Source organism: Bipolaris zeicola (genome assembly GCF_000523435.1).
Source record: "Bipolaris zeicola 26-R-13 unplaced genomic scaffold scaffold_88, whole genome shotgun sequence".
Classification (NCBI taxonomy): Eukaryota; Fungi; Ascomycota; class Dothideomycetes; order Pleosporales; family Pleosporaceae; genus Bipolaris; species Bipolaris zeicola.
Genome location: NW_006912137.1, coordinates 1 through 22,754, shown reverse-complemented (window position 1 = coordinate 22,754; position 22,754 = coordinate 1). Strand labels below are relative to the sequence as shown.

General features: G+C 51.1%; 9 protein-coding genes across 9 annotated transcripts; 2 read left to right on the top strand and 7 right to left on the bottom strand.

The window, feature by feature from the left end:
* Positions 1-23: 23 nt before the first annotated feature.
* COCCADRAFT_56055 (uncharacterized protein) lies at positions 24-1,448 on the bottom strand (the record flags this gene model as incomplete). Its single annotated transcript, XM_007714747.1, has 1 exon — positions 24-1,448. A coding segment is annotated over one exon (1,425 nt), but the record flags the coding sequence as incomplete, so codon positions are not given.
* A 1,050-nt stretch (positions 1,449-2,498) lies between these two features.
* Positions 2,499-2,660, bottom strand: COCCADRAFT_97914 (uncharacterized protein; the record flags this gene model as incomplete). The annotated part of the gene is made up of 1 exon (XM_007714746.1): positions 2,499-2,660. A coding segment is annotated over one exon (162 nt), but the record flags the coding sequence as incomplete, so codon positions are not given.
* Positions 2,661-3,648: 988 nt separating this feature from the next.
* Positions 3,649-5,763, bottom strand: COCCADRAFT_97833 (uncharacterized protein; the record flags this gene model as incomplete). Its single annotated transcript, XM_007714745.1, has 2 exons — positions 3,649-5,258; positions 5,388-5,763. 2 exons carry the CDS (start codon positions 5,761-5,763, stop codon positions 3,649-3,651), a joined length of 1,986 nt encoding a protein of 661 aa, XP_007712935.1.
* A 1,371-nt stretch (positions 5,764-7,134) lies between these two features.
* On the top strand, positions 7,135-7,944 carry COCCADRAFT_97875 (uncharacterized protein; the record flags this gene model as incomplete). Its single annotated transcript, XM_007714744.1, has 2 exons — positions 7,135-7,324; positions 7,451-7,944. 2 exons carry the CDS (start codon positions 7,135-7,137, stop codon positions 7,942-7,944), a joined length of 684 nt encoding a protein of 227 aa, XP_007712934.1.
* A 743-nt stretch (positions 7,945-8,687) lies between these two features.
* Positions 8,688-13,436, bottom strand: COCCADRAFT_97869 (uncharacterized protein; the record flags this gene model as incomplete). Its single annotated transcript, XM_007714743.1, has 5 exons — positions 8,688-9,803; positions 9,847-10,355; positions 10,405-12,442; positions 12,503-12,935; positions 12,991-13,436. The coding sequence occupies 5 exons, from the start codon at positions 13,434-13,436 to the stop codon at positions 8,688-8,690; spliced, it is 4,542 nt and encodes a 1,513-aa protein (XP_007712933.1).
* Positions 13,437-14,005: 569 nt separating this feature from the next.
* Positions 14,006-14,200, bottom strand: COCCADRAFT_97920 (uncharacterized protein; the record flags this gene model as incomplete). The annotated part of the gene is made up of 1 exon (XM_007714742.1): positions 14,006-14,200. A coding segment is annotated over one exon (195 nt), but the record flags the coding sequence as incomplete, so codon positions are not given.
* Positions 14,201-14,971: 771 nt separating this feature from the next.
* On the bottom strand, positions 14,972-15,970 carry COCCADRAFT_5583 (uncharacterized protein; the record flags this gene model as incomplete). The annotated part of the gene is made up of 3 exons (XM_007714730.1): positions 14,972-15,690; positions 15,752-15,779; positions 15,833-15,970. The coding sequence occupies 3 exons, from the start codon at positions 15,968-15,970 to the stop codon at positions 14,972-14,974; spliced, it is 885 nt and encodes a 294-aa protein (XP_007712920.1).
* A 589-nt stretch (positions 15,971-16,559) lies between these two features.
* COCCADRAFT_5582 (uncharacterized protein) lies at positions 16,560-18,490 on the top strand (the record flags this gene model as incomplete). Its single annotated transcript, XM_007714729.1, has 4 exons — positions 16,560-17,344; positions 17,397-17,501; positions 17,596-18,257; positions 18,321-18,490. 4 exons carry the CDS (start codon positions 16,560-16,562, stop codon positions 18,488-18,490), a joined length of 1,722 nt encoding a protein of 573 aa, XP_007712919.1.
* Positions 18,491-18,895: 405 nt separating this feature from the next.
* Positions 18,896-19,912, bottom strand: COCCADRAFT_97939 (uncharacterized protein; the record flags this gene model as incomplete). The annotated part of the gene is made up of 1 exon (XM_007714741.1): positions 18,896-19,912. The coding sequence occupies one exon, from the start codon at positions 19,910-19,912 to the stop codon at positions 18,896-18,898; it is 1,017 nt and encodes a 338-aa protein (XP_007712931.1).
* Positions 19,913-22,754: the final 2,842 nt, after the last annotated feature.

Below are 22,754 nucleotides of genomic sequence, written 5' to 3'. Positions count from 1 at the left end.
GGTGTAGAAGCTTTGCCTTGGCAAGATGACATGCATGCGAAGCTGATGGCATTGGTCGTCTTTCGGTCAGCAACAGGACCATTGAGGGACCAGTTCATATCAACATAAGGCCAGCAGATACGGCCATCGGGCATGGTGACCATGTCTCCGGCAACATACACATCCATAGACTTGACCGGCTCTCCAACCTTCTTACCATCCTTGACAAGCTGGAAGTAAGTGCCTGAGAATTCACCCTCACAGCCCATAGCTGGGAAGTTGCAAGTTGGCTCAGCAATCTCCTCCCATGTGACGAGTGCGTTGGAACCATCAAAAGTGGCTACGCGGGCATTCTGGCAATCAGAAGAACCGGTTGTGATCCAGTTAACGTGCGAGTCGCCGTCGGGTCCAGGCTGGTTAGTGGCTTGCTTGCCGACCATGGTCTTCTTGTCGGAGAAGGTAGCGATAGCGACGTTACGGTTCTTGGTACGGTATGAGGAGGTCGTGTATCCTGCGCCCAGTTGCTTGTTCTCGGTCAAATCTTTGGAGCCGCGTGATACCCAGGTGAAGATGTACGAGTCCTTGTTGATGAAGCGGGTAAGACTGCTGTAGGATCCAGAGATGCCTCCCATGGGCTCGTTTGAAGCACCGTTCCTCGCGTATTCGTTTGAGACCTTCACACCAGTCTTTTCCATTCCAGTACCACCTGTGTTAAGCCAAATTCCGCCCTGGTCGTCAGCGCAAACACTAGCAAAGGGTGCCGAGGCAGAAGCCTCGAGTGCAATGCCAGTGTTGAAGGAGCAGCCCCAGTTTTTAGTCGCGCCCTCAATCTTCTCAATAGTGCCGTTGTCGCTGATGTATTGCATAGAATCGCCAAAGTGACCCTGTGCAGGGCCATCGTAACTAGTGACAACAAAATAGGCTCCATACATGCCAGTTTCCTGGGAATAAGCAAGATCACCATTCAGATATGGTGAACATGTTGCGCCTGCCTCACCGACATTGTCTGGGCCACCAAGGAATCTCTTAAAGACCCGCTTGCCATGAGTCCAACGGTATAGTACAGCTACCGGATCTCTTTTAGGAGGTGCTTTTTGTGTTCCGACGTCCATAGGTTCGTTGGTAAGAAGGGCGAATCCGTCATTATGAGCGACCAAACCGCCGGCTTCCTTTGCGCAACTCACTGTCACAGCATCTCCGACAGCCTTGAAGGTAACAGGATCAACCTTCTGTACATGAACTCCCTTTCCTGACGCCCCAAGGTATGCGAGATATGCCGACTTTCCATCCGGTGAGACCGCAAAAGGCGTGCGGTGGTGGTGTGGCAGTCCAGTGCGGTAGTCATCCTTGATTGGCGAGAAAGGAATCGAAAGCTCTAGGCTTCCAACATAAGTCTTCAAGTTGCTTTTCGAAAGCTCGGCAAAGGCCGTGCTCGAAAGCAGAGAAAGAAGAAAAACCGAGTGTAGCATTGTGCTAGAACAGATTGTATTTGTAAACGAGTCACGAAACGAACGAACGACCAGCGAACACAGGTCAAAAAAAGACAAAAAATGGACGATGTGAGAAACCGAACAAACCTGCCAGAACTCTTTCGTGTCGGGCGGTAAAGCACCACCGCTCGTTGAAGGCTATTCTTCTATATAAACACTCGGCCTGTGAAACGAGGCGTCTACAGTGGGGTCTCAGGCCAACCGCCCAGCAAAACGGCGCCAAAAGCAAATCATCTCGGGGACTAGCATGATGCAATGAGCCATGGGGCAAATGGACCCGTTTTTCGTCCTATTTGCGTGGATGGAGTGTCTAAGCCGCGGACCGTGGCACAACAAGCGTAGATGCGGGCGTTTCGAAGTGTTTCGCCCAAAGGCACGCTAGTCGAGGATCGGCGCGCTTGTACCTAAATAGGAGGATAGCACGTACAACATCATCTAGAACGACGACAATACACCAAGGAAAACTTACTGTTTGTTCGTCTTTTGCGATAATCGATAACATCACGCAGCACTGAAACGTCGCCTGCAGACTTCTTAATCTTTGCTGGGATCCTATTTGCTCATCGCAGAAACGTGACGACTCCTGTGGTTGCGAATTCACCTCTGCAACGTGCATCTTGCCTCCGCCCTGCATATGCCAGATGAAAGCATCATTGCCTCATAGAACTCTATAGAGACAAATGATTATTTGCATAGTTAAGGCCTAACTCTATTGACAAACGGCATCATCCAACCGTTGTTGTCCTTGAGCTTGCTATTCGTCTTGCGAGTCAGCCCAAAGACGGGAGAGTGCCAGGACCCAGGCCCGTAATTACTATGGCGCTTGGCACACACGAATCAAGAGCTCTGCAGATGAACCAAGTATCAAGGGGATATCGAAAGATTTTACAAATGGTACATTCTAGACGGGCTGATGAGGTCGAGAACAATGATTGGGAGAAAGGGGGAAGCGGGGACACTGCCTGTGGATGCGAGCTAACGTATGAAATGCCGATTACAAGAGAGTTTGCTTACTTACTACTAGAGATTTCAAGTTTCTTTGAGCGACAAAAAAGTCATTCTAGTTAGTACGGTCAACCACGACCCCATCGTGCTAAGACGTTGGACCCAACCTTGCTTGACGGGCTGCGCGACCAGGCACCAGCTTTGTTTTGGCATGCGCATCGTCGTTCGAGGCAATGGATCTCGGCTTATCCTTGTGAGGCAGTGCTCACCGTGCGGTCACTTGCCAGGCGAGGTTGACGTTGACATTGATGACTGCCAGGGCAAAAGAGGAAAAGGCTGCTTGCCTGGACAAAGACTATCACTATCAAAATTAAAATCAATACGCTTAGGGCTTCCAGTCCCAGTGTATGCAGACATCTCACAGAGCTAGTTGTTGAGCCGCGTCAGCGTGCACATTTCAGCGTCATGTTCAGAATTATTGACGCAGGGATTTAGGTAGACCACCAGGCTGGATTCTAGGCAGCTCACCACTAAGGTATTGGATCTTAGTACTCATACCGTATCCGCTTCATACAAACGTGGAGGCGATGCCGTAGCGGGTGCTTCAAACGATATACCCTTCTCAATAAACTTACCCACGCGTTTGAAAGATCAGCGAGTAACCTCATTGACGTGCGGTTAAATCCGACGCATCCGAAAACTGGCATGATCTGCTTAAGCAATAGTTGTTAATGTTTAGTACCCCGGGTGTGTCTCGAATTGACGAATACGATGATGATGCCCTGGTGAATTGCGTCATGTCAGCGACTCAGGGTAGGTAATCTCAAGTTCGCTCTCATTTGTTTCAATGTCACGATGCGTAGTCCCAACGACACACGTGCCGCTTGTACTATTTTGATATTCGGTCGAAGTTTGTATGTAGGGTTTAATAGACGGTAATATAACAATCATGCTTCTAATATATGCGCGTCATACGATATAAAGAAGAGCCCGCTTCCCATCCTTGACATCGAGATTTGTCGATCCATTAACACTGTACACACCCCACGGTTTCCTCGATCCTGCCAAATTCTACCTGCCAGCAGATACACTCGATGCCAGATATTCATTAATACGCTGATCATTCTACCGTAGTCAAATCCTCAAGTCTGGAACGCTAAAACACATGATGTCAGAGAGAACTGTTGATCAAAACACCGAAAATAGAAACTTGACCCCCTGGCACTGATCGACCTCAAACAAGAACCAAATCCATCTCTTCGCACTTCTCAATCGCTTCCGTGCCTGCTGCAAAAGTGCCGAGTCGCTCCCACGCTGGAGAATGCTCAGCCGACATCCCGAGCACAAGACCCGCAACAACGTTGTCGTACCGAGCAACGCCCAAGCACATGACTGTCGCCTCAAACCGAGATACGGTATCAGTAGCCAGCGCTCGACGAACCGTCAGTTGCTTTTCTCCATCACTATTCTCAAACTTCGCTTCGGAGAGTAAGCAGTCATGTGTCATGCGAATGGTACTCGTACCCTTGATCACAAGACTGTACTCCCACGCCCCGCGATTCTTCTTCGCAGATAACATGCAAGATATGGTGGGGCCTCGCAGAGTAAGAGAAGCGCTAGAGATGGCACCCAGCGGATTGAGCCCAGTAGGAGTAACCTTGCAGTCGACAATGGTGACCATGGATTTGAATGTTTCGCGCTCCTCCTCATCCAGCAACGTATATGTGACCGGCACATCCAAGCTCGCCCATGAGAAAGAAGGGGCGCGCCAATTATCTGGCGCAAAGTTATCTGGACAAGCAGTATTTGACCGATTGGCATGCCATAGCATGTCAGAAGCCAAGTTGTGTTTCCATAGTCCGGCGAGATATTCGGAATGTGTTGCCTTTCTGATCTTACTCGCGATACCAGAGATTGCGGGGAATTTGTCTGTGGCGATGGTAAGATGACGTGCAGTGTAGTGCTCGACGACACGTTGCCACGCCTGCCACACGGCGTCTATTTTCTTGCTGGCAACGGCTTTGGGAATCAGCGAGGGGGTGGTGGGGTAGGCCCTGCGTTCCGGCATGCATTCGCAGCGATACGAAGTTTTGCACTCGAATAGCAATTCTGTTGCGGTATAGTGTAGTATCCTTGTGCTAAGAACGTGCTCCTGTAGCCCCCAAGCACGCGATGTGAGTGGGCCGACTGGCTTCGCAGGACCTCCGCCAGGGGCATGGCTCGGGTGGTGATCTAGTATTTTCCTCGCTCTTAGTGCAAATTGTTTTCCAGTGGTGTTGTTATAGGGAATCTTAACGGGCTTCCGCCTTTCGACCAAGCATCTTACACTACTGTTGGCAGACTGCGTTGCAGCTATAGTGATGTAGCTGTTTTGGTAGATGCTTCCCATCTTCGCCGACTCAGTCTCCCAGTCTCGAATTGAATCTTGGATGATGCAAAGGCTATCGATCCACAAGTAGCGCAAGCCAAGCTGACGGGTGATGATGATTGCGTCTTGGAATAGGGGCGGGAAGGTATCAAAGGAGATGTTGACCGACATTTTAGGCCACGTCTCTTTCGTTGAAACGAGCGGCTGGGAAGATCCCCAGCAATGCGACAGAGCAGCATACTGAAAGTTCTTGCATTGTGTGTCAATCAGCCTGATTGGCGAAGAACTTTTGCCTACGTCGAGGAGACGCTTGGGAGGGGACAAGGCCGAAGGACAAGGAAACTTGCATGCTGTATGTTTTGGGTTCCCGATGCAACCTGTAATACAACGTCGAATAAAGTTGAAAGTGTCATCAGATCCCGAGTTGACCGGTATGTGATGGGCAAAGCCTAGAGTAGGCCATGGAGGACGTGTCGCTGCAGGTCGTTAGATAGTACCAACTCGCGTATGTGCACAGCCGAATACCTGCTAAAGCAAAGTCCTCAAGAAGAAATCAAGCGTGTTATGCAAAAGCGCGACATCCGCCATGGAAAAGAGTAGCCTACCTGGTGCAGCATAAATCTCCGCAATCTCATCCTTCCAGCGCTCCCCACCAAGCGTAATCTTAACCGTAGCCTTCTCTTTGATATCAACACGTACTCTAGCCCTCGCACTTCTCCACCCACTGAAGAAAGCATCTAGCACAAGGACCAAAACATAGCAAAATCTACATCCACTTTCCTTGACCTTTGCAAGGTTCAACGCATCCAGCACAAGGCTCAAACTCGCGCGAAGCTCTTTCACAGCCTCAGTTTCGTAGACGGAGTTGGCGTGGCCTCTTGGGTCGAGATGGTTGCACATGCGACACTTTTTCCGTTGGGATTGGCCCGTGGACGCGGCTGGACGCACTACCGGGCGCCTGAGGCACTTTGGCAAAGGCATAACCGATTAGACGAGAAGCACAGTTTGGGTCGTCTTGAATAATGTGGTATGCATTGTAGGCGACGAATCGTCAGGCGATAAGTGGAAGCGCAGGGGAATCGGTAGCCATGTGATGCATTCAGCTTGACCGCTGGAGTTAAGGGCGCTAGTGTGTATACAGGTTAGTGGAGATGGGATGGTGAGATGTGGCTGTGGGGGCCAAAACACCGCTAATTCTGTAGTTTTATTACCTGAATCGACGACAACTCATCGACGAGACAAGCGCTTGAATTTCTTGCTGTAGAAAAAAACGAGTACACAAAATACGTAGTAAATTTTATCTAAATTTTTGAATGCTCGATGAAATTCCATCTCCAAAGATAGTTTCTAACAGCCATCCCTAGACCACAAATCCCTACCCCAGATTTCCCTCACAGTCCACGCACCAATCAGCCTCACGCTACGACATCTCCTCAACCTCCAGCCGCACCTCAGCTCTAACAAATATAGCACCGCCCTCCTTCTCCACACATGCAGGAACAACAACGGAAAAAAACAACTTCAACCCGCCCAACTTACCTAAACAAGGGCCCATCGTCAGTCTTTCAGCCACACTTCTCCCTAATTGGTCCATCCAGCCCATCCACCGCCTCCAGCTCCCAGCAAAACAGGCCCAGAAAGCGATATACGCGAAGCGCACACCGCAGAGAATCTGCCTTGTCGTCCCCCGTCCCCCCTCCTTGCCTACCATGTGCTCTCATTTGATTGATGAAGGAAACCAAAGCAATGAGCTGTTAATTAAAAACAACACTACTAGCAACACATGCATATTCCACAGCCCTCAGTGCTGCAAACGTGACCAATCCCCGCTCGTCAAGAGGGTGGAGAAACAAAGCGAAAAAAAACCCCCCCGGTCTGGATACCTGGTTAGCAAAGCCAAGCAAAGCCAAGCAAAATCCGAGGATAGAGTAAAAGTAGGCGAAGAGAGAGAGAGAGAAAGCGGCTGAGTGGGACCTTTGGGAGCCTAGAGGATGGAAGTTACCGTCTCAAGCCAAGAGGAGAGGAGGACCATAGCTTTCCATAGCCACTGTACCATTAGCTGAAAGGACTAAGTTAAAGATATCAGAAACAGTCAAACCCATGATATATAAACCCTCTCTCTCCATCTGTATCTCTACAAAGCCAACTCCTCCTCCTCCTTCCTCTATCTCTCTCTCCCAATCAACCCTCAATCTTTTCTCGCTCCACCCCTTCTTATATCATTCAGATATACTATTTCCAAAAAGAAAAATGCACATCCCACACGCCCTCCTCACCCTCACCCTCCTCACCAGCACCTCGCTGGCCCTCGCCCCGCGCGCCCACACGCACCGCAAACCCACCTTCGCAGCAATGCTCAAGCGCGGCTCCGCCATTGCAAAGCGCCAGGGCTACTACCCCACCACAGGCTACTGCGACATGCCCGGTGATACATGCCAGGAAGCGTGCGGAGCAGAGTACGTCGAGTGCCCGACCGACGGCTCGTTTACGAGTTGCCATTCTACTACCGATGGCACGCATTGTTGTACTGATGGGACTGGAAGTACGTTCTTACATCCCCCCCCCTTTCTTTATTTTTTCCTTCGTCAAAACCCCCCCCCCCCCGCCCCTTTACTTCTGAGTGAACGATTAGTATGGAAAGGGGAGAAGTAGCTAACAGGGAGAATAGATGCATGTGGCGCAGGCGACTACTGCACCCACGACGCCAGCGGCTCAACCTACTGCTGCCCCGAGAACCTCAACGCAGAGGAGTGTGCCAAAGAACTCGGCCTCGATGTCCCGCTTATCCCTGATTCGGCGGAGACGTCGACGCCGGTTGCGGTGCCGACGGGCGTGTCGGACTCGGTTGCTGTGCCGTCGCCTTCGCCTACGGAGGTAGAGGAGGAGGAAGAAGAAGAGACATCTTCGGGCGCAGTGGTGTCGCCTTCGTCTACGCCTGCGGAACCGTCACTGTCCCCGTCGTCGTCGGCGAGAGCGAGTTCTTCGACGAGGACGGCTGCTTCGCAGAGTGTGGCGCTTCCTTCGGTTGCGTCGTCGTCGGCTAGACTGCCCAATGCTACAAGCACTGGTCCTGGACTACCTCAGTTTACCGGTGGCGCGGCGAAGATTGCTGGGGCTGGGGCTGTGGTGTTTGCGGCTGTTGCTGGGCTTATTGTCTTGTAATTCAGTATCTTCATTGAGATGGAGCTGTAAGTGCTTCCAAGCTCATGTATCATGATTTATGCGAGGTTGGAGATGTATCTCCTGTCTCTTTACGCAGGGAGGAATCTGTATGTAGTAATGTCAATGTAATGCCAGTCATGTTCGAATACTTCTTTCACATTTTCTTCACCGCTCGGCTCTTATGCATGTAATCCCCTATTCCGGTCTTGAACCCATTCACGTGTCGGTATACGCGATACTACCGCACCATAGCATACAATATCAGTAACATGACCATTGTAACTCATCAATGTTTGATGTTGAGTTAAGAGAGAAGAAAAGAAAGAAGACATTCTTGTCTCGCATCTCTAACCTTTGCAGAGGAACCAGCCAATGACAGCAAAACGCCTAGGCTATGCAGAACATAGGAAAAGAAACAAGGCTCGCAAGACGTCTATATCAATGCTTTGCCCAGCCGCCTGAAATCCAAATGACAATGCCGCCCCACTTTGCAACAAAACCCCATTTTGCTTGCCCGAGGCAGCGTCTGGATAACACCTAGCGCCAGTATGCATGTTAGGACAAAAGGAAAAAGAAAAAGATACACAAGGAGAGAAACCAAATGCCCAGTATCGCCGGGATGACCAGATTAAAACACTATCCATGCTGTGTTTCTAAATACCCGTCCATCCCCTCCGTCTTCGGACTTGCGTCAGGTATCCGCAGTCATTCGCTGGGAAGTCGACACCAGCCACAACAGCCTTCTAATCCGCAGTCGCTTTGCGCACCGGGGTACTCAATTCCCCACCACTAGTCTCTCTCCTACGCCTTACTATTTGAAGGCGCGGAAGAGGCGGTGCAGCGTTTGTTGGTGTCGGGGTTGGCGTTCCGTTCATGGGAGCGTCATTTTCACCAACGGTGCTTTGTCGTCTCCTATTCACTGCTTCACTGAGACGTCCTTGGCGGGCTTTAGGGAGGCGAGAGTTGGATTTACTGTTGGAATTGTTGGCTTCTATACGAGCGAGCGAAGACGCCGCGTCACGAGACGGTGGACGAGATGGTGTGCGGGCTGCAGCAGGTGTACCCGGAATAGCAGCAAAGGAAGTGGAGCTTCGTGCTAGAGCTGGTGGTTTAGAACGACCAGAAGATGGAGGAAGGACGGTGGTGGGGTCTTCGGCGAGATCCCACATTCCATTCGAGGATTGAGAGCGTGTGATGCGATCGCGCCCACTGCCCAATGATGTAGGTGTGCCATTCATAGGTGGCAGCATGAATGTGTTCTTGAGAGAATTCGGCGTAGGTGGTGTCAGGCCCATACCGCTACCAATCATAGTAGAACCTGTACTTGAGCCGGAGCCGTCGCGTCGACCAGCTGAAGAAGTAGGACGCCGTAAATTCAAGTTATTGGTAGACGCGCGACTGAGACTCCGCTTGCCATTGGAGCCTTTGTTGATGCCCGAGAGCTCTACCTCATCGCAAGCTCGGACAAGCTCTTCAGCCATTTGCCTCACTAGCACGGCAGCATCGTGTTCCATGAGCCAGGTGATTCGCTCATAGCAGCCAAAAGCACGCACGAGCCAACATCCTTCATCCTTTGCATCGCAAATTGTGCGCAGAATACGAAGAAAGTTAAGACGCGTTACAGCATCCTTATGACCAAGCTTCTGTTCAGTCCGACTGAAGATCTCTGGCACGGCAAGCGAAGCAGCGATGGGTGGCGATAAACGGACTACCTTCTGTAAAGGTTCAAGCATGTTCTCAAACGTCGAGTGTGGCAGATCGGCGGAGGTATATGCAGAGATGACAGCAGCCGTAAAGTTCGATTGAGGAGAAAGGAGGTATTGCTCGACGCGAGCTGTCTCTTCCTGAAGCCTGCATAACTGTTAGCCTACTGTACGCAGCTATTGTACAATGGGATGAGACGTACCAAACGAAGATGGCATCCAGGGCAGTCACAGCCCAATTACGGTCACCCAACAGTGATACGTAAAATGCAAGACCCTTTGCATCCCACAGCATCTTACGTGCTACCTTGCCAGAGTTGACCATTTCCAGGAGCACAGGCAAAGCAAACTCCTTGAGTGGTCCGCCTTCACGCACGACATCTTTGAGTAAGGGAATGATGTCGGACAAGGCAGCCTCCTCTTGTCTGCTCTTATTGTGCCGACACAAGTTGTACATTGTGTTGAGGATCTGATTCGAGATTTCGCGGTGGAAAGGCGGTAGCCGCTTGGGGTCGAATGTAGATCGACTCTGGCTGCGGCTCAATGCGTCCTTTTGTCGAGTAGCCTTTAGCAGATCGATAAGGATGTCGATGGCATTAGAGTTTTGGAGGGCTTCGTGGGTAGAAGAGAGGGAGCTCAGATTCTTGATGAACTTGAGCATCGTAATTTGGTGTGGTGGAGCCATTTTGCGAAGGTCTTTGAGGACGCCTGAGATTGTTAGTCGTGTTGCAAATGATCACTGACGAGAATGACTTACGCTTTAGAATCATCCGATCCGCCACAAGATCCTTGACATGGCTCTCTGCCTGTGAAAAGATGAGGAAGATCTGAACAATTCTGCCCACAATGAGTCGTGCAACCTCGCCATCTTCCTCAACCATACGATTCAAGACTAAACTGAGTGGGTACAGCACGCTCGATCTTGAGAATATGCGGCAAAAGTCATTCTTTGGCGTTGGCCCTTGCAGTTCAAACACACCATAAACACCATTGACACCAATGAGTACCAGGTCGCGTTCAGCGTCGATGTCCTCTTCCAAAAATTCGACGAGCACATTAATACCTCCACATCCAATGAACATTTGCAATGTCAGGGTGCTTGTCTGGTACATTTGTCGCACAAAAGCCGCAGCCTCTTTCCGAATGTCACTTGGGAACTTCTTGGAGGCAAAGTGGCAGATTGTTGGGATTCCTCCGAGGAAAGACAAACTCTCTTGCGACTCGGCATCTTCCAGGATAATAAGGTTGATGATCTTCAGAAGGGGCAGAACTACTTCGTTGTGTGGCCGGGTCCCGAGGATTTCCAAGATGGGCAGCATACCATGGCTTCGCAGGATGATTGACCGTTTGTCTGGTGATTCATGCAGTACTTGCAACAGTTGGTCTGCAATCTCCAGAAGTTCATCGTCTGGTTGGCTGATCTTCAAGCATCCGACGAGGCCTTCTGTCATCTTCGTCAGTCGATCATCCCGGTCGCGGGCAACGTTGTTCTCCAGGTTAATGTTGTCGAGGCCTTCATCCAGATTGGCAAATGGATCAAGATCATCTTCGTCGGCAATGGTGAACGAACTTGCCATCTTCGATGTAATCATGGCAAGACTGCTGTGTTCACTGCCGCTGTCGCTTTCGGCTCGAGTAGGGTTAGCAAGACGACCTTTGATGTCGCCAAAAACGTCTGAGAAGTCATCTCCTTCGTCTTCGGCATACTTTTGAATTTCAATTTCAGATTGTGTCCGGTGCAGCTTGCGATTCGACGTCGAGCTCGATGATCGTTGGTGAATGTTTCCACTTGACTTCAAGTCTCGTGTCGACTTTGGACCTGCCCTCAAGTCGCTTGGGTGGAAGAGTCGGGGAGAAAAATTATCAGACGGCAAGTTGTTGGCAGCGGTTGCTTGCTTGGGCTGCACAGCCGGCGGCTGAGCGTACTGCATTGACGCCAATTTTCGTGCAAAGGCATTCTCGTCAGCTGGCATAAGATCCGAATAGTCCTCAATGGTATCTTCACGGAAAAGCTGGCTGGGTCGCGCTGGGGCTGCGGTCCTTGGCTTTAAAGGCTGTGTAGACCGTGGTGTTGCCCGAAGGAATGCCGTTCTTGGCTGTACCTCGTGTCTGTCCTCAAACTCTGAATCTGTGGCACTCGATGCCGACCTTGAAGATCGGCCAGTGCTGCTAGATTTTGCGCTTGTTCTGTTTGATCTTTCGCTTGCTCTCTGGCCTGGCACTTTTGGAAGACTTTGGTACTGTTGCATGCTCTTTGGGCTCTTGACCGTAGCCTCTCCGTCTCCAAAATCCGCCGTTTCAGTGACCGACTCGAAACTAGCAAAGGCTTTCAGCCTGTCGCCCGAGAACAGACCACCAAAGTTATCTTGGGGCTTAAGATGCGGCATCTGTAGGGCACGGGGAGATATGCTTTCAGCAAAATCCTTGTCCCAGTTATCGTCGTGATCTAACTCGGGAGAGCGGAACGATTCTGCGGTAGGCCTGTGCTTTGATATGTTGAGGTTGACATTGACCGCTGCCCTGCGAGAGACTGCGCCAGGACCATTTGCTGCTGAAGGGGAGGACCTATGTACACCAGAAAGGCGAGAAGTCCTACGCAGCGAATTGGGCGACTTTAGAGCTTCGTTCCACTCTTGCACGGACTTGACAGCTTCTTGGTATTCGGTAGGTTTTGTGGGTACCGCCGGGACAGTGCGCTTGGCGCTGAGGATCCACGGGTGCTTGAGAAGACGTTTGGCAGAGATGCGGAGTGTGGGGTTCTTCTGGAAGCACTCCATGAGAAATTCACGCAGAAGCTGCAAGGGTTAGCACGCTGGGCGTTTCAGGGTAACAGGAACGGCAAAGGGTTTACTAACTGGAGACGCGCTGCCAGGGATCGGCGGGTGTTCGTCATTGACGATTCTGAATAGGGCCTGCATGGGCTGTAGTTTGTGGTACGGCGGCTTTCCCTCTATCAACTCGATGACGGTACACCCCAGGCTCCATATGTCTGACGAAGTGGTGGCGCCGGAGAGTTCAATGACTTCTGGGGCCATCCAGTAGGGCGTGCCCACAACGCTCGACTGGTCTAGACCCGACTGCTTTGTTGCTACACCGAAATCGGCCAGTTTGACCAAGCCCTCTTTTGTTGTTAGAATATTGGCGCCCTTGATGTCTCGGTGTATGACACCCTGCTCGTGTAGGTAGAGGAGTCCGTGCAGGACCTGGGACATGTAGAGCGCGACGAGGTTCTCGGGGAATTTTCCAAAGTTTTTGCAGATGCTGTGCAACGATCCATTTTCGCAGTACCTGGACATGTTAGCACTTGGCACAGCGCAAAGGCAGCAATTCGGGCAATGCTCACTCTAGAATAATGTACAAGCTCTCTGAACTCCTCACGAAGCCGTGGTACTTGACAATGTTGGGGTGGTTAAGGTTCTTGAGCAGGTCAATTTCCATCTCCATGTTCTTGAGATCTGCGGCGCCCAGGTTTTCGAGGCGGACTTGCTTGATGGCGACCGTCTCGCCAGTGCCCCAATTGAGGGCGCGGTAGACACTGCCAAAGGCGCCCTTGCCCAAGCAGTCGCCCAGCTGGTAGTCCTTGAGGCCGGCGACATCTTGGGCGGCTTTTTGGGCAGTGCCTTCTCTGCTTGGGCGCTGGTCGCGGTCGCGGTCGCGAGCATGGCCATTGTGATTGGACGAGGAGGATGACGAGGGCTTCTTGGAGTGGCCCCCGGGCGTGGTGGACGAGGGATGTGAGGAGCGCGAGTTGGAGGGCGCATGCGAGGGCCTTTGAGGATGTGAGACCATAATGGCTTTGGGCGGCCGTGGTCCCAGTGCCAGCAGCTGGTGACGGCCTTTTCTTATGTCCGCGTCAAGTCCGTGGGCGGCTTGTCACGGGATTAGCAGGAGTCGTGGTCGAGGTAGGGCGGCGGTGCGTGGCTCGCTGCGGTGTGCATATCCTCGAGCCAGCTGCAGCAGAAACGGCGGGCGCAGCAGCAGCAGCAGCAGAGGAGGAACAGCAACAACAACGACAATGACAATGACAACCGCAGTAACCGTAACGGCGTCAGGAACAGGAAGAGCCGTCGGCGGGCGTTTGCATTCAGGTCCCGACGAGGCCTACTCTTGCTGCTACTACGGCTGCGGGTGTTGTTCGTCCATGCGCCGCTCGGCGTGGTTTGTTGGCGGGGTCCGTCGCACGCCCTGGCCGTGAAAGAGCAATTATCAGTTGGGGATCCTGGCCGCGAAACACGCTCCAAGCCTGGCCAGCGAATCCCAAGGGCCGCTGCCGCCTGCCAGAGACGGCTGTCGTGGCTGCGCTGGGTCGGCCGGCTCTGTGAAAAGTGGCTAGGCACGGGCGCAGTGCGAGGGCGGCGTCATGGGGCGGAGGGCGAGGGCGAGGGCGAGGAATGAGGTTGAGATTGGCGTCGGGCAGACGAGAGAGAGGGCGAGGATGAGGGAAGGCAAGAGTGGAATGTCTTCCTTCCTTCCACCGCTCCATTGACGCCGTGTGCTGGGCTGTGCTGTGCTGCGCTGTGCCCGCCTACCCAGCCTACCCAGCCTACCCAGCCCAGCCAGACCAGACCGCTACCCACTCGACTGCATGCCCGCCCCCCCAGCAGCACATGCGCCCACTTCGCTTGTGCTACTCGCCCGCCGTCCACTTAATTACATATTACCTGCTTTGCCCGTCTCTGCCCAATTGGTACATGCCCAACCCGCCCATTCACCACCTCTGTCTTGTTTTCTTCTGCTCGTTTCCCCTACTGCATCTTTCCTTTTGGCCGTCTGCAGGGCAGGGCTCGCAACCTTGTCCACGCGTCTTCACGTGCTTGTGCTCACCGTTCATGTACCTACGTACATACATACATACTTACTTACTTACCCACACACAGCACACGTGTGCATGCTTACAGGCGCAGGTACATACACATCAGCTGCCTCACATGGTGTTTTGTCCTCTCGGTACATTGCCCATCATTGTCGCGTCCAACCATAGCACCTCGCTCTCGTCAGCCATGTGTTATCATATCGCCGTCAACCTTGGCCTTATCGCGGGGAATGTGGGGAACCATGACTTTTGCTTTGGCCACCCGTCTGCCAGTGCCAATCTGCACCAAACAGGAAACTTTGTCCCACCAAACACACACACGACCCAAACATGTCTGGTCAACCTCTGTATTACTCGACTGTCTCTCTCCCATGCTTCTGCCCTACACTAACGCGAATCACGTAATACGCCAACTAGCCGACTCGTACACGCGCATATGCACCTGCCATCCAACGCTTCACACTGGCTCCGAGTCACCCCAGCCCCTTGTCCTTGTATCCTGGCCCCTGCCTCAAGAGCTAACAACGTTGAGCACGCCACCATCAACCGCCAGAATCTGCCCGTTGACATATGAATTCTTGGTAAAGAAAATGACCGCCTGCGCCATTTCTGCATCGCTCCCGGCCCGTCCGTGTGGAACGTGGCCCTTCTCCTGGATCTTCTCGTCTGGCAAGTCACTCTTCTGCTGCTCGTCACTCTCCTTGGCTGTCATCTCAGACGGGAAGTAACCTGGTGCAATGCTGTTCACCCGAATCCGAAGTTTCTGGAACTCGGCCGACATGAGCTTGCTCAAGTGCACCGTCCCACCCTTGGCCGCGTTGTAGCTGAAATGGCCCTGCGCGTCCTTGATGATGCCGGACATTGAACTAATCACAATCACCGATGCAGACAAGTGCCCGTGAGTTTCGGTCCCAGCCTGCAACAGCGGTAGCAGAACAACGGTAGAAAAGTACACAGCAGTCACGTCTGTCGTGTACGTGTCGGCCCAGCCTTCGAAAGTCTCGTTGTCAAACAGCTTCTTCTTCATGTCTGTCGCCTTCTCCGCATCTGGGATCGCCTTTTCGCCAGAAACTCCAGCAGACGCTACGAGCAGGTTGATGTACTTTTCCTTGGATGCTAGCTCCTGGTACATTCGCTCTAGATCGTCCTTCTTCGTCACGTCACAAGGTGAGAGTGGTATTATCTGGCCACCTTCATCGGGGTTATGTGACTTGGCTGCCGTTTCAAGCGCTGTTCATTGAGTCAGCTGAGAGGTCTGATATCGCGACATCTTGAACAAGCCTTCTCTTACCTTCTTGACGACGACCAGTAATGTACACCTTGACTCGATCGTCAGATATGCTCACATACGTACGTTATGATGGAGACATACCTTTGCACCATTGGCGGCCAATGCTTGAGCAGCCATCAATCCGATTCCAGAACCCCCTCCAGTGACTACGCACACGTAGCCCTTGACGGAAAAGAGCTTCGCGACATGGAGATCATCCGTGCTAGCTTTGGCAGGCATGGTGAATAGTTGTGCTTGATTTTCCGTGCTGCTTAGATTGTCAAGTGAAATTGTGGGTATACAACCTTTTCGAAAGCTGAGAGTACAGAGGAAAAGTCAGACTCAACACCGCAGAATGGCGTAACAGTTCGCTTGGTGTTTTTGGTTTATGACGTACCTGTGTAAACAGCCCACCACAGCTCAATTGGGATTAGGGTGGACTCTAGCGTGGTCTATGCTCTTTCCCTATCGGGCCACGGAGAATATTGCAGTTCAGACGCTTTGCACTCTTTGCCTCCAGCTCTCGCGTCAGAGCCATCCAATCAATTGTTAGCCACGCCGTTGGTAGACAGCCATTTTGGCCAGGAGTTCTCATCTGTTTGGTTGCGTCCTTCTCCAGTTTTCGCTGCGCCCGTTGTCATACATTACTGGCATATCGTGAACTGCTGTCTATCGCTATCAACATTCGCTGCTTGCCATATACGTACATTCACCTTCCCGGCAGTTCATATCTGCTGCATATATATCCTGGAGCACACACCCATGCAGTGCTCATCATTTTCTTCGACAAGAAAGCTTTCATGAAAATTTCGCTTACGGCCGGGCCACCATGGAGCCCCGGATATCTTCGCCTTCTCATGAATGGAACGTTCCTTCTTCCTTTGCGTTCAGATCACATGATCAGATCTGGCCTGAACCACTGGATACTCCTGGATATGTCCCGCGTCATCTCAAGCGCGCTGCAACCGGCCAATTCCCGATATTAGAGCTCATCCAGCGCTTGTTGTACCGCCTTAAACCTAGTGGCATGGGTGAAGTGGAGAGAATACTTGCTCTAGTTGGTCTATACCAAGCCTTATACCCAGCTTACACATATTTAAAAGACTTTTGTATGTGGATGTGTACTGTACAAGTCACTATCTCAGAAGCTGATCCTGTCGCAAAAGAGATACTCGCTTGGATAGGTTCAGAAGTTATCCCAAAAAGTCACTCACGAAGCGCTATGCTCGCCACTGGTGGTATGCATGATTCTCATCAAGCATTTCCCCTTGTAATGATGCCTTCTCCTCCGGGAGCGGCAACACACAAGAAGGATGACGGTATCTTTTGCCTCTCACCAATTGGTACACGACTCTTCTGGATCGGCTTTCGCCCATTTTTCTTTTCCCGTCGGGGTGTCCAGAGCCTTCGGAACAATGCATTGACGTCCGCCAATACAATTCACGATAACAGCCAATTTCAAAATGCCATTACCCTCACAACTCCAGGGTGGAGTCTCAAGCCACTACAAAACTTTGTGGAAATGTGTCATGACTTCAAGTTGAAACACCTTACTGGCACTACTACAGTTTACCTTGCAGGCGTTAGCCGCAACGATCCTTACGGGGGCGGCTGGTACGTTCGACACACCGATCATGCCCAGGCCACCATTGTTCACCTTTCGCAGGCAGTCTGTATCCAAGGCCGTCCGCAAACTCGACACCATCGACATGGACGAAGACGTCAAATCCGATATCGTTCGAGACGCCGAGTACTACTACAGTGATGAGTCGTAAGTTTAGATTATGCCACGCCACACGCCCGTATCTAAACCCATGTTTTGATCATGCGAACCAGATCCAAGTTTCATACTTACAGAGTTATAGGCGCGCCTTTTTCGCCGACTGCGGTATTCCTTACCGACGTGGATATCTCTTCCACGGACCCCCCGGCACTGGCAAGAGCTCTTTCAGCGCTGCACTCGCAGGCCATCTTAGATGCGACATTTACCACATTAGCCTATCGAACGGTACCATCAGCGATGATGCTCTCCATCGTCTCTTCTTGGGACTTCCACGCAAATGCATTGTGGTCATTGAAGACATAGATTCCGCAGGTATCGGCCGTGAAACTACAACTTCGCGAAGAGCAGCACGCGAAGAGCGAATGCATCGCTATATCCCGAACGACATCCTCGAAACAGAAGCCTTTGAGGAACTGCTACCTCGAAAACGTCCCACATCAACTTCGTCCACTCGCAACCTAGTCACTCTAAGCGGCCTTTTAAACGCCATCGACGGCAATGCTTCGCAAGAAGGCCGACTACTCATCATGACATCCAACGACCCTGGCGCCCTCGACGCTGCCCTCACCCGCCCCGGTCGTATAGACAAAAAAGTTTATTTCGGAAATATGACAAAGAGTGCCGGAAGGAGCATCTTCAAGCGTCTGATAGGGCGATCCGCCATGGCATACAACTCCGGATTTACTCCGGCGCAGATTGAGCAGTGGGCGGATGAGTTTGCGGACAAGGTGCCGTCGAACGTTTGTATGTTTTGTAGATTAAGTGGAAAGTTCGTACTAGTAAGATAAGAAACTAACGTGTGAACAGTTTCTCCGGCTCAAGTACAAAACTTTCTTCAGGGCTGCCGCGGTGACCCGATCAAGGCGCTGAACGATGTCGAGGCGTGGATTGCGGAGAATCGATCTACGCATATGAATGGGGCGTTTGATAGCAAATTCGACTTGTCGCTGTCAGGTAGTGAGCCGGATTCGGGGTGAGCAATACTAGGTGAGGATGTGGATGAAGAAGAAGTCACATGAGGTGCTACAATGTACTCGACTGACTGAACATGTACCATATGCCAACTATAGTTAAGCACGCAGATAAGGTAGAAAATACATGTACAATACTACTCCTGAAAGTCATAAAAATGGGGATCAATTATGCACCGTATCAGCGCGATCAAGAGGAGCAAGAAGCCATAATCTGAAGACAATGCTCAATATACATTTCAATCACCTATCTACAATTTTTTCCATACCACACATTAAATTAAATCAATCGCTAGTCTAAAGGAGTGTCATACTCATCCATCATCATCATCATAACCATCATTTCATCCTTTCACAATTACACCTCCCCCCTCCTTAACATTAAAAGGAAAAAAAAAGACATTAAACCATCTAACACTCCCGAACATACAACCCAATGGGACTAGGATTATAATCCTGAAAATACTCGACCGCGAAATCGCCTTCAGAACACATTTCGTAGGCAATCGTCTGTCCCGCATCACAATCCTGCGTCTCGACGTACCACGAGCTTCCTGGCACAAGATCGAACCACATACTCGCGCCGCTCTCGTGCGGTTTATTGTTCCATGTAGTGGATTGCGAGGCCGGGCCAGAGAGGCGGGAGACGGTGACGTGGCCAGAGCCGGAGATGGTGTAGTCGGAGGTTTCGAGGTCGGATTTTTGGGGGAAGAGGAAGATGGTGGAGCATTGTTTGTTGGCGTACGAGGCGGGGATGTCGAAGTTGAAGATGGTGCAGGTGCGCGAGTTGATTTTGGCGTTGTATTGGGTGCCGTAGGCTTGGTCTGGGTGGTCGGCGTTGATGGGGACAATGAGGTGAGGGTATTGGTATGCGCCGTTGAGGTCTAGGGGGCAGACGTCGGGAGGGGCATAGGGGTGGGAGGGCTGCGGGGTGGATGCGGGTTGGGGGGAAGGAGAGGGTGTGGGAGTGGATGGAGCAGGTGCGCTGCCGGCGCCGCAAGAGCCGGCTGCTGCGAGGGAGATCTGAACGCATTTTGTTTGGCCAGCGACGGGCTTGGAGTAGACGTTGTAGACGCCGTTGTCGTTGACGGGGCAGGCGTAGAAGGTGGCGGAGCCGTTGTAAGTCACGCTGCCGTCGGATCCTACTGCGAAGCCGGATGTGGGTGAGGCACCGACGTCGCATTGGAATTGGGTTGTGGGAGGTGTCAGGATGCAGCCTCTTCCGTTGGAATCGGTAAATCCGCCATCGGATAGGCAGTAGCAGCCAGTGGGCAGTTTGTCACCAATGCGGTTCTGGCCATCGCCTAGTTGGCCGAGGATACCTTGGGCGCCGCCAGATGCTTTGAGCGTGTAGCATTGGGTGTCTGAGCGAGCGACGAGGGCGTTGGCACCAAGGCCAAGCGCCAGAGGAGCAAATGCGTATCTCATACTGTAAGATGGAACGAGTTTATTACAGATATTATATTATAGATGTCGAAAATGTCCAGCAGGACGTGGAAACTGGGTGACCTTTATACGTTTTGACTTCTCAGATGAAAATATAAAAGACTCACAGAATACCTCCGGTTTTTCCAGTAATACGGGTCCAGATACCCTGTTGGGGTCGTAGCAAGCGTTGACGATCCACTACATCGGCAAACCAATGGTCGTGATGTCAGAATGTGTACGCCAGCACTAGCATTTGATGGATCTCGTGTCCGAGGTGGCAAGGATCCAGGAAGCCCGAGCAGTTGGCTTCGATAACGTGGCTGATGGATGCGTGCGGGAAGGTTGTGGCCTCAAGTAACGCAAACCACAATGATTGGCTGCTGACAGTAAGAAGGTTTCCGGGAAGCCGTGTCTCTTGATGATCAACGGCCGGGTTCATAGACTTTGTTGATCTGAAAAATAGCCCTAGATTTTCAAAGTTGCTATTCAGGGTTGTTTTGAGTAGGTGGCTTCTGGTAGCAACACCCTAGACTACGCGTGATGCTAACTATCAAGAAAGAATCTTGAAGCAGCCATTTACTCAGACACCACTGTGTTTTGATAGTAAGCAGATCATCGTATACATCCATGCTGTAGGACTGGTGTTGGGATACGTGGTAGTCAGAAGTAAGATCCGGCGGCACTGTCGGAGTTGCCGTCACTTCTTACGGCAGAGCTATTGGCACTAACTCTGTCAGTGAGCAGGAGACCATTAGGTTTCCGAATATGGTAATTCATCGTTGCCGAGTGTTCCGTAAGCCCAAAAATATACGTACAATGACAAAATAAGCATTTCTTGCAGAATACCCCGCGCTTGGTAGTTGCTTAAAGTATCATGTGAGGCGGAAGGGCGGCGTGGCATTATACAAAGCCAGACATTCATAGTCCGAGCTCGTTGGCTACGGTCAGAAGAAGCGGTGGAAGGGTGACGACTACACCAATCTAGGCATTAGATGCCAAATCATGGCAGTCGGAGAGAGGGAGCGTATGAAAGGTAAAAATATTTACGGAACCGATCCGATGCCTAGGCTTTTGGGTTCGTTCCGTGATGGTTTTGAGATTTTGAATTTGCAGTTGTAAAAGGCAAAGCAAGTTGTGGGGAAGACACGCTTGTTGATCACGCGATGCTGAATATGTGCATCACATCCCCCAAGTGGATTGGAGACGGTTGTAAAGGTACCACTGCCTCGGTAAAAGCTCAAGGCTTGCATTCATCAGGCTAGAGCTGTCTGTCAGACACGCGAATGAGCCGCAGATTCCTTAGTGTTCGATCGATATAAGGTATAGCGTAGAAGGATCAACTAGTAGTACGGTCTCTCGGATCCCAGCCACCCGGATCAGTCCTCTTACAGCGACCGAGAGCATATGTCATTCTCATGAGCCTTGTGATACACTGGTAGAGTCAGAGTATTGATGACGGATCAGCGCAGCGGTGATATGCTGGCAAAAGTGTATGCAAGAGATCTCCTCTCGTATCCGGTATACATCGGCTTTGGGCTTCGCAGTTGTGGCCGGATGGTCGATCAGATGATATCCGACTCGGTGGCTGGGCGGACGATATAACGCGGGAATGATGAGCCCAATAATCCCTCAAGGCGGATACTTGAACTATTGGTCATGTGCGTTCGTAAGATCGGGCTGGAAATTGCTAGCACTATGAAAAGGCTTGAATAGAGGAAGGCGGAAATAAGATTTTGATGGTCTGGATATGTTTACACTTTACGCCACGCGCTTGTCTTGATTGAGCCTGATTAATCGGATCATCGGGTCATATCGCCCACCCGGAGTCTTCCGTCACTTGGTATATTACATTATCATAGCAACACTGTTATCCCCCAGATATGAGAAATCCCACGTCGAGCAGATCTTGGGAGATTGACCTTACGGCGAGTTCTGGTTTACATCCGAAAAAGTACCATCACCTCGGTAACTGCCACCCAGGTCTTTCTTTACATTTACAGGCATGTTTGGATCGCGTCGCCGCACCTCGTATCCAGGAAACTTTATTCTTACCTTTCTACTCCCAGGGAAATTCCCGCAACTGGCAGATAGACTTTATGTATCTGAGTGTTTGTGCTAGTGCACATGTCTGTTTTGGTAAGTTGCTTGGGGCGACATTAGCCCTACGGGTCTTTTCTTCAGAGTAGTCTATTATTTGGTGGCTCACATTGGTACCTATGACGGCTTCGACCCAGCATTCTAGGCAGATGGTGATACTTTCACCTATACTTCCACGATGTGCATGCATCTACGATATGCTCAAACATGCGTTTGGCAGAGGGACCAGAAACTAACATGTTAAGCACGTCAAGGTAGGAAAAGGCTAGGGGACCTATTAATAGCATTAGTGTATTAATTTCCATTAAATTTCACTCAAATTCAACTTCATTGGCCTGTGAATTGCTATTTTACATGTCTCGATTCGAGGATTGCACTGAAAGATAGTGATACTACGTAGTGAAGCGATGGAAAACGGGATCGTACCAGTCGCGACATATTGATTCCTATATCCCCTCCAAGTGTTGAAATTCAAGCTAAGGCATGTGCCTTCAAGGGTATATAGCGTAGAGATATACAGTTAGCCACTCACCCAGGGTAGTTAAAATCAAGGGTTCGTCGCATAACTTCGACACCGAGTCAACACACCTATCCGTGCCAAGGCTTAGCTTATTAAGCTAAGTCAGCTGCGCTGACACTCGCCGCAGGCGAGTGCCGACGCTCAATACGATATTACCATCAATACGATATTTTTTCGCGCAACCCAGATATATTGCTAAATAACTACTCAACCACGCCAGTTATT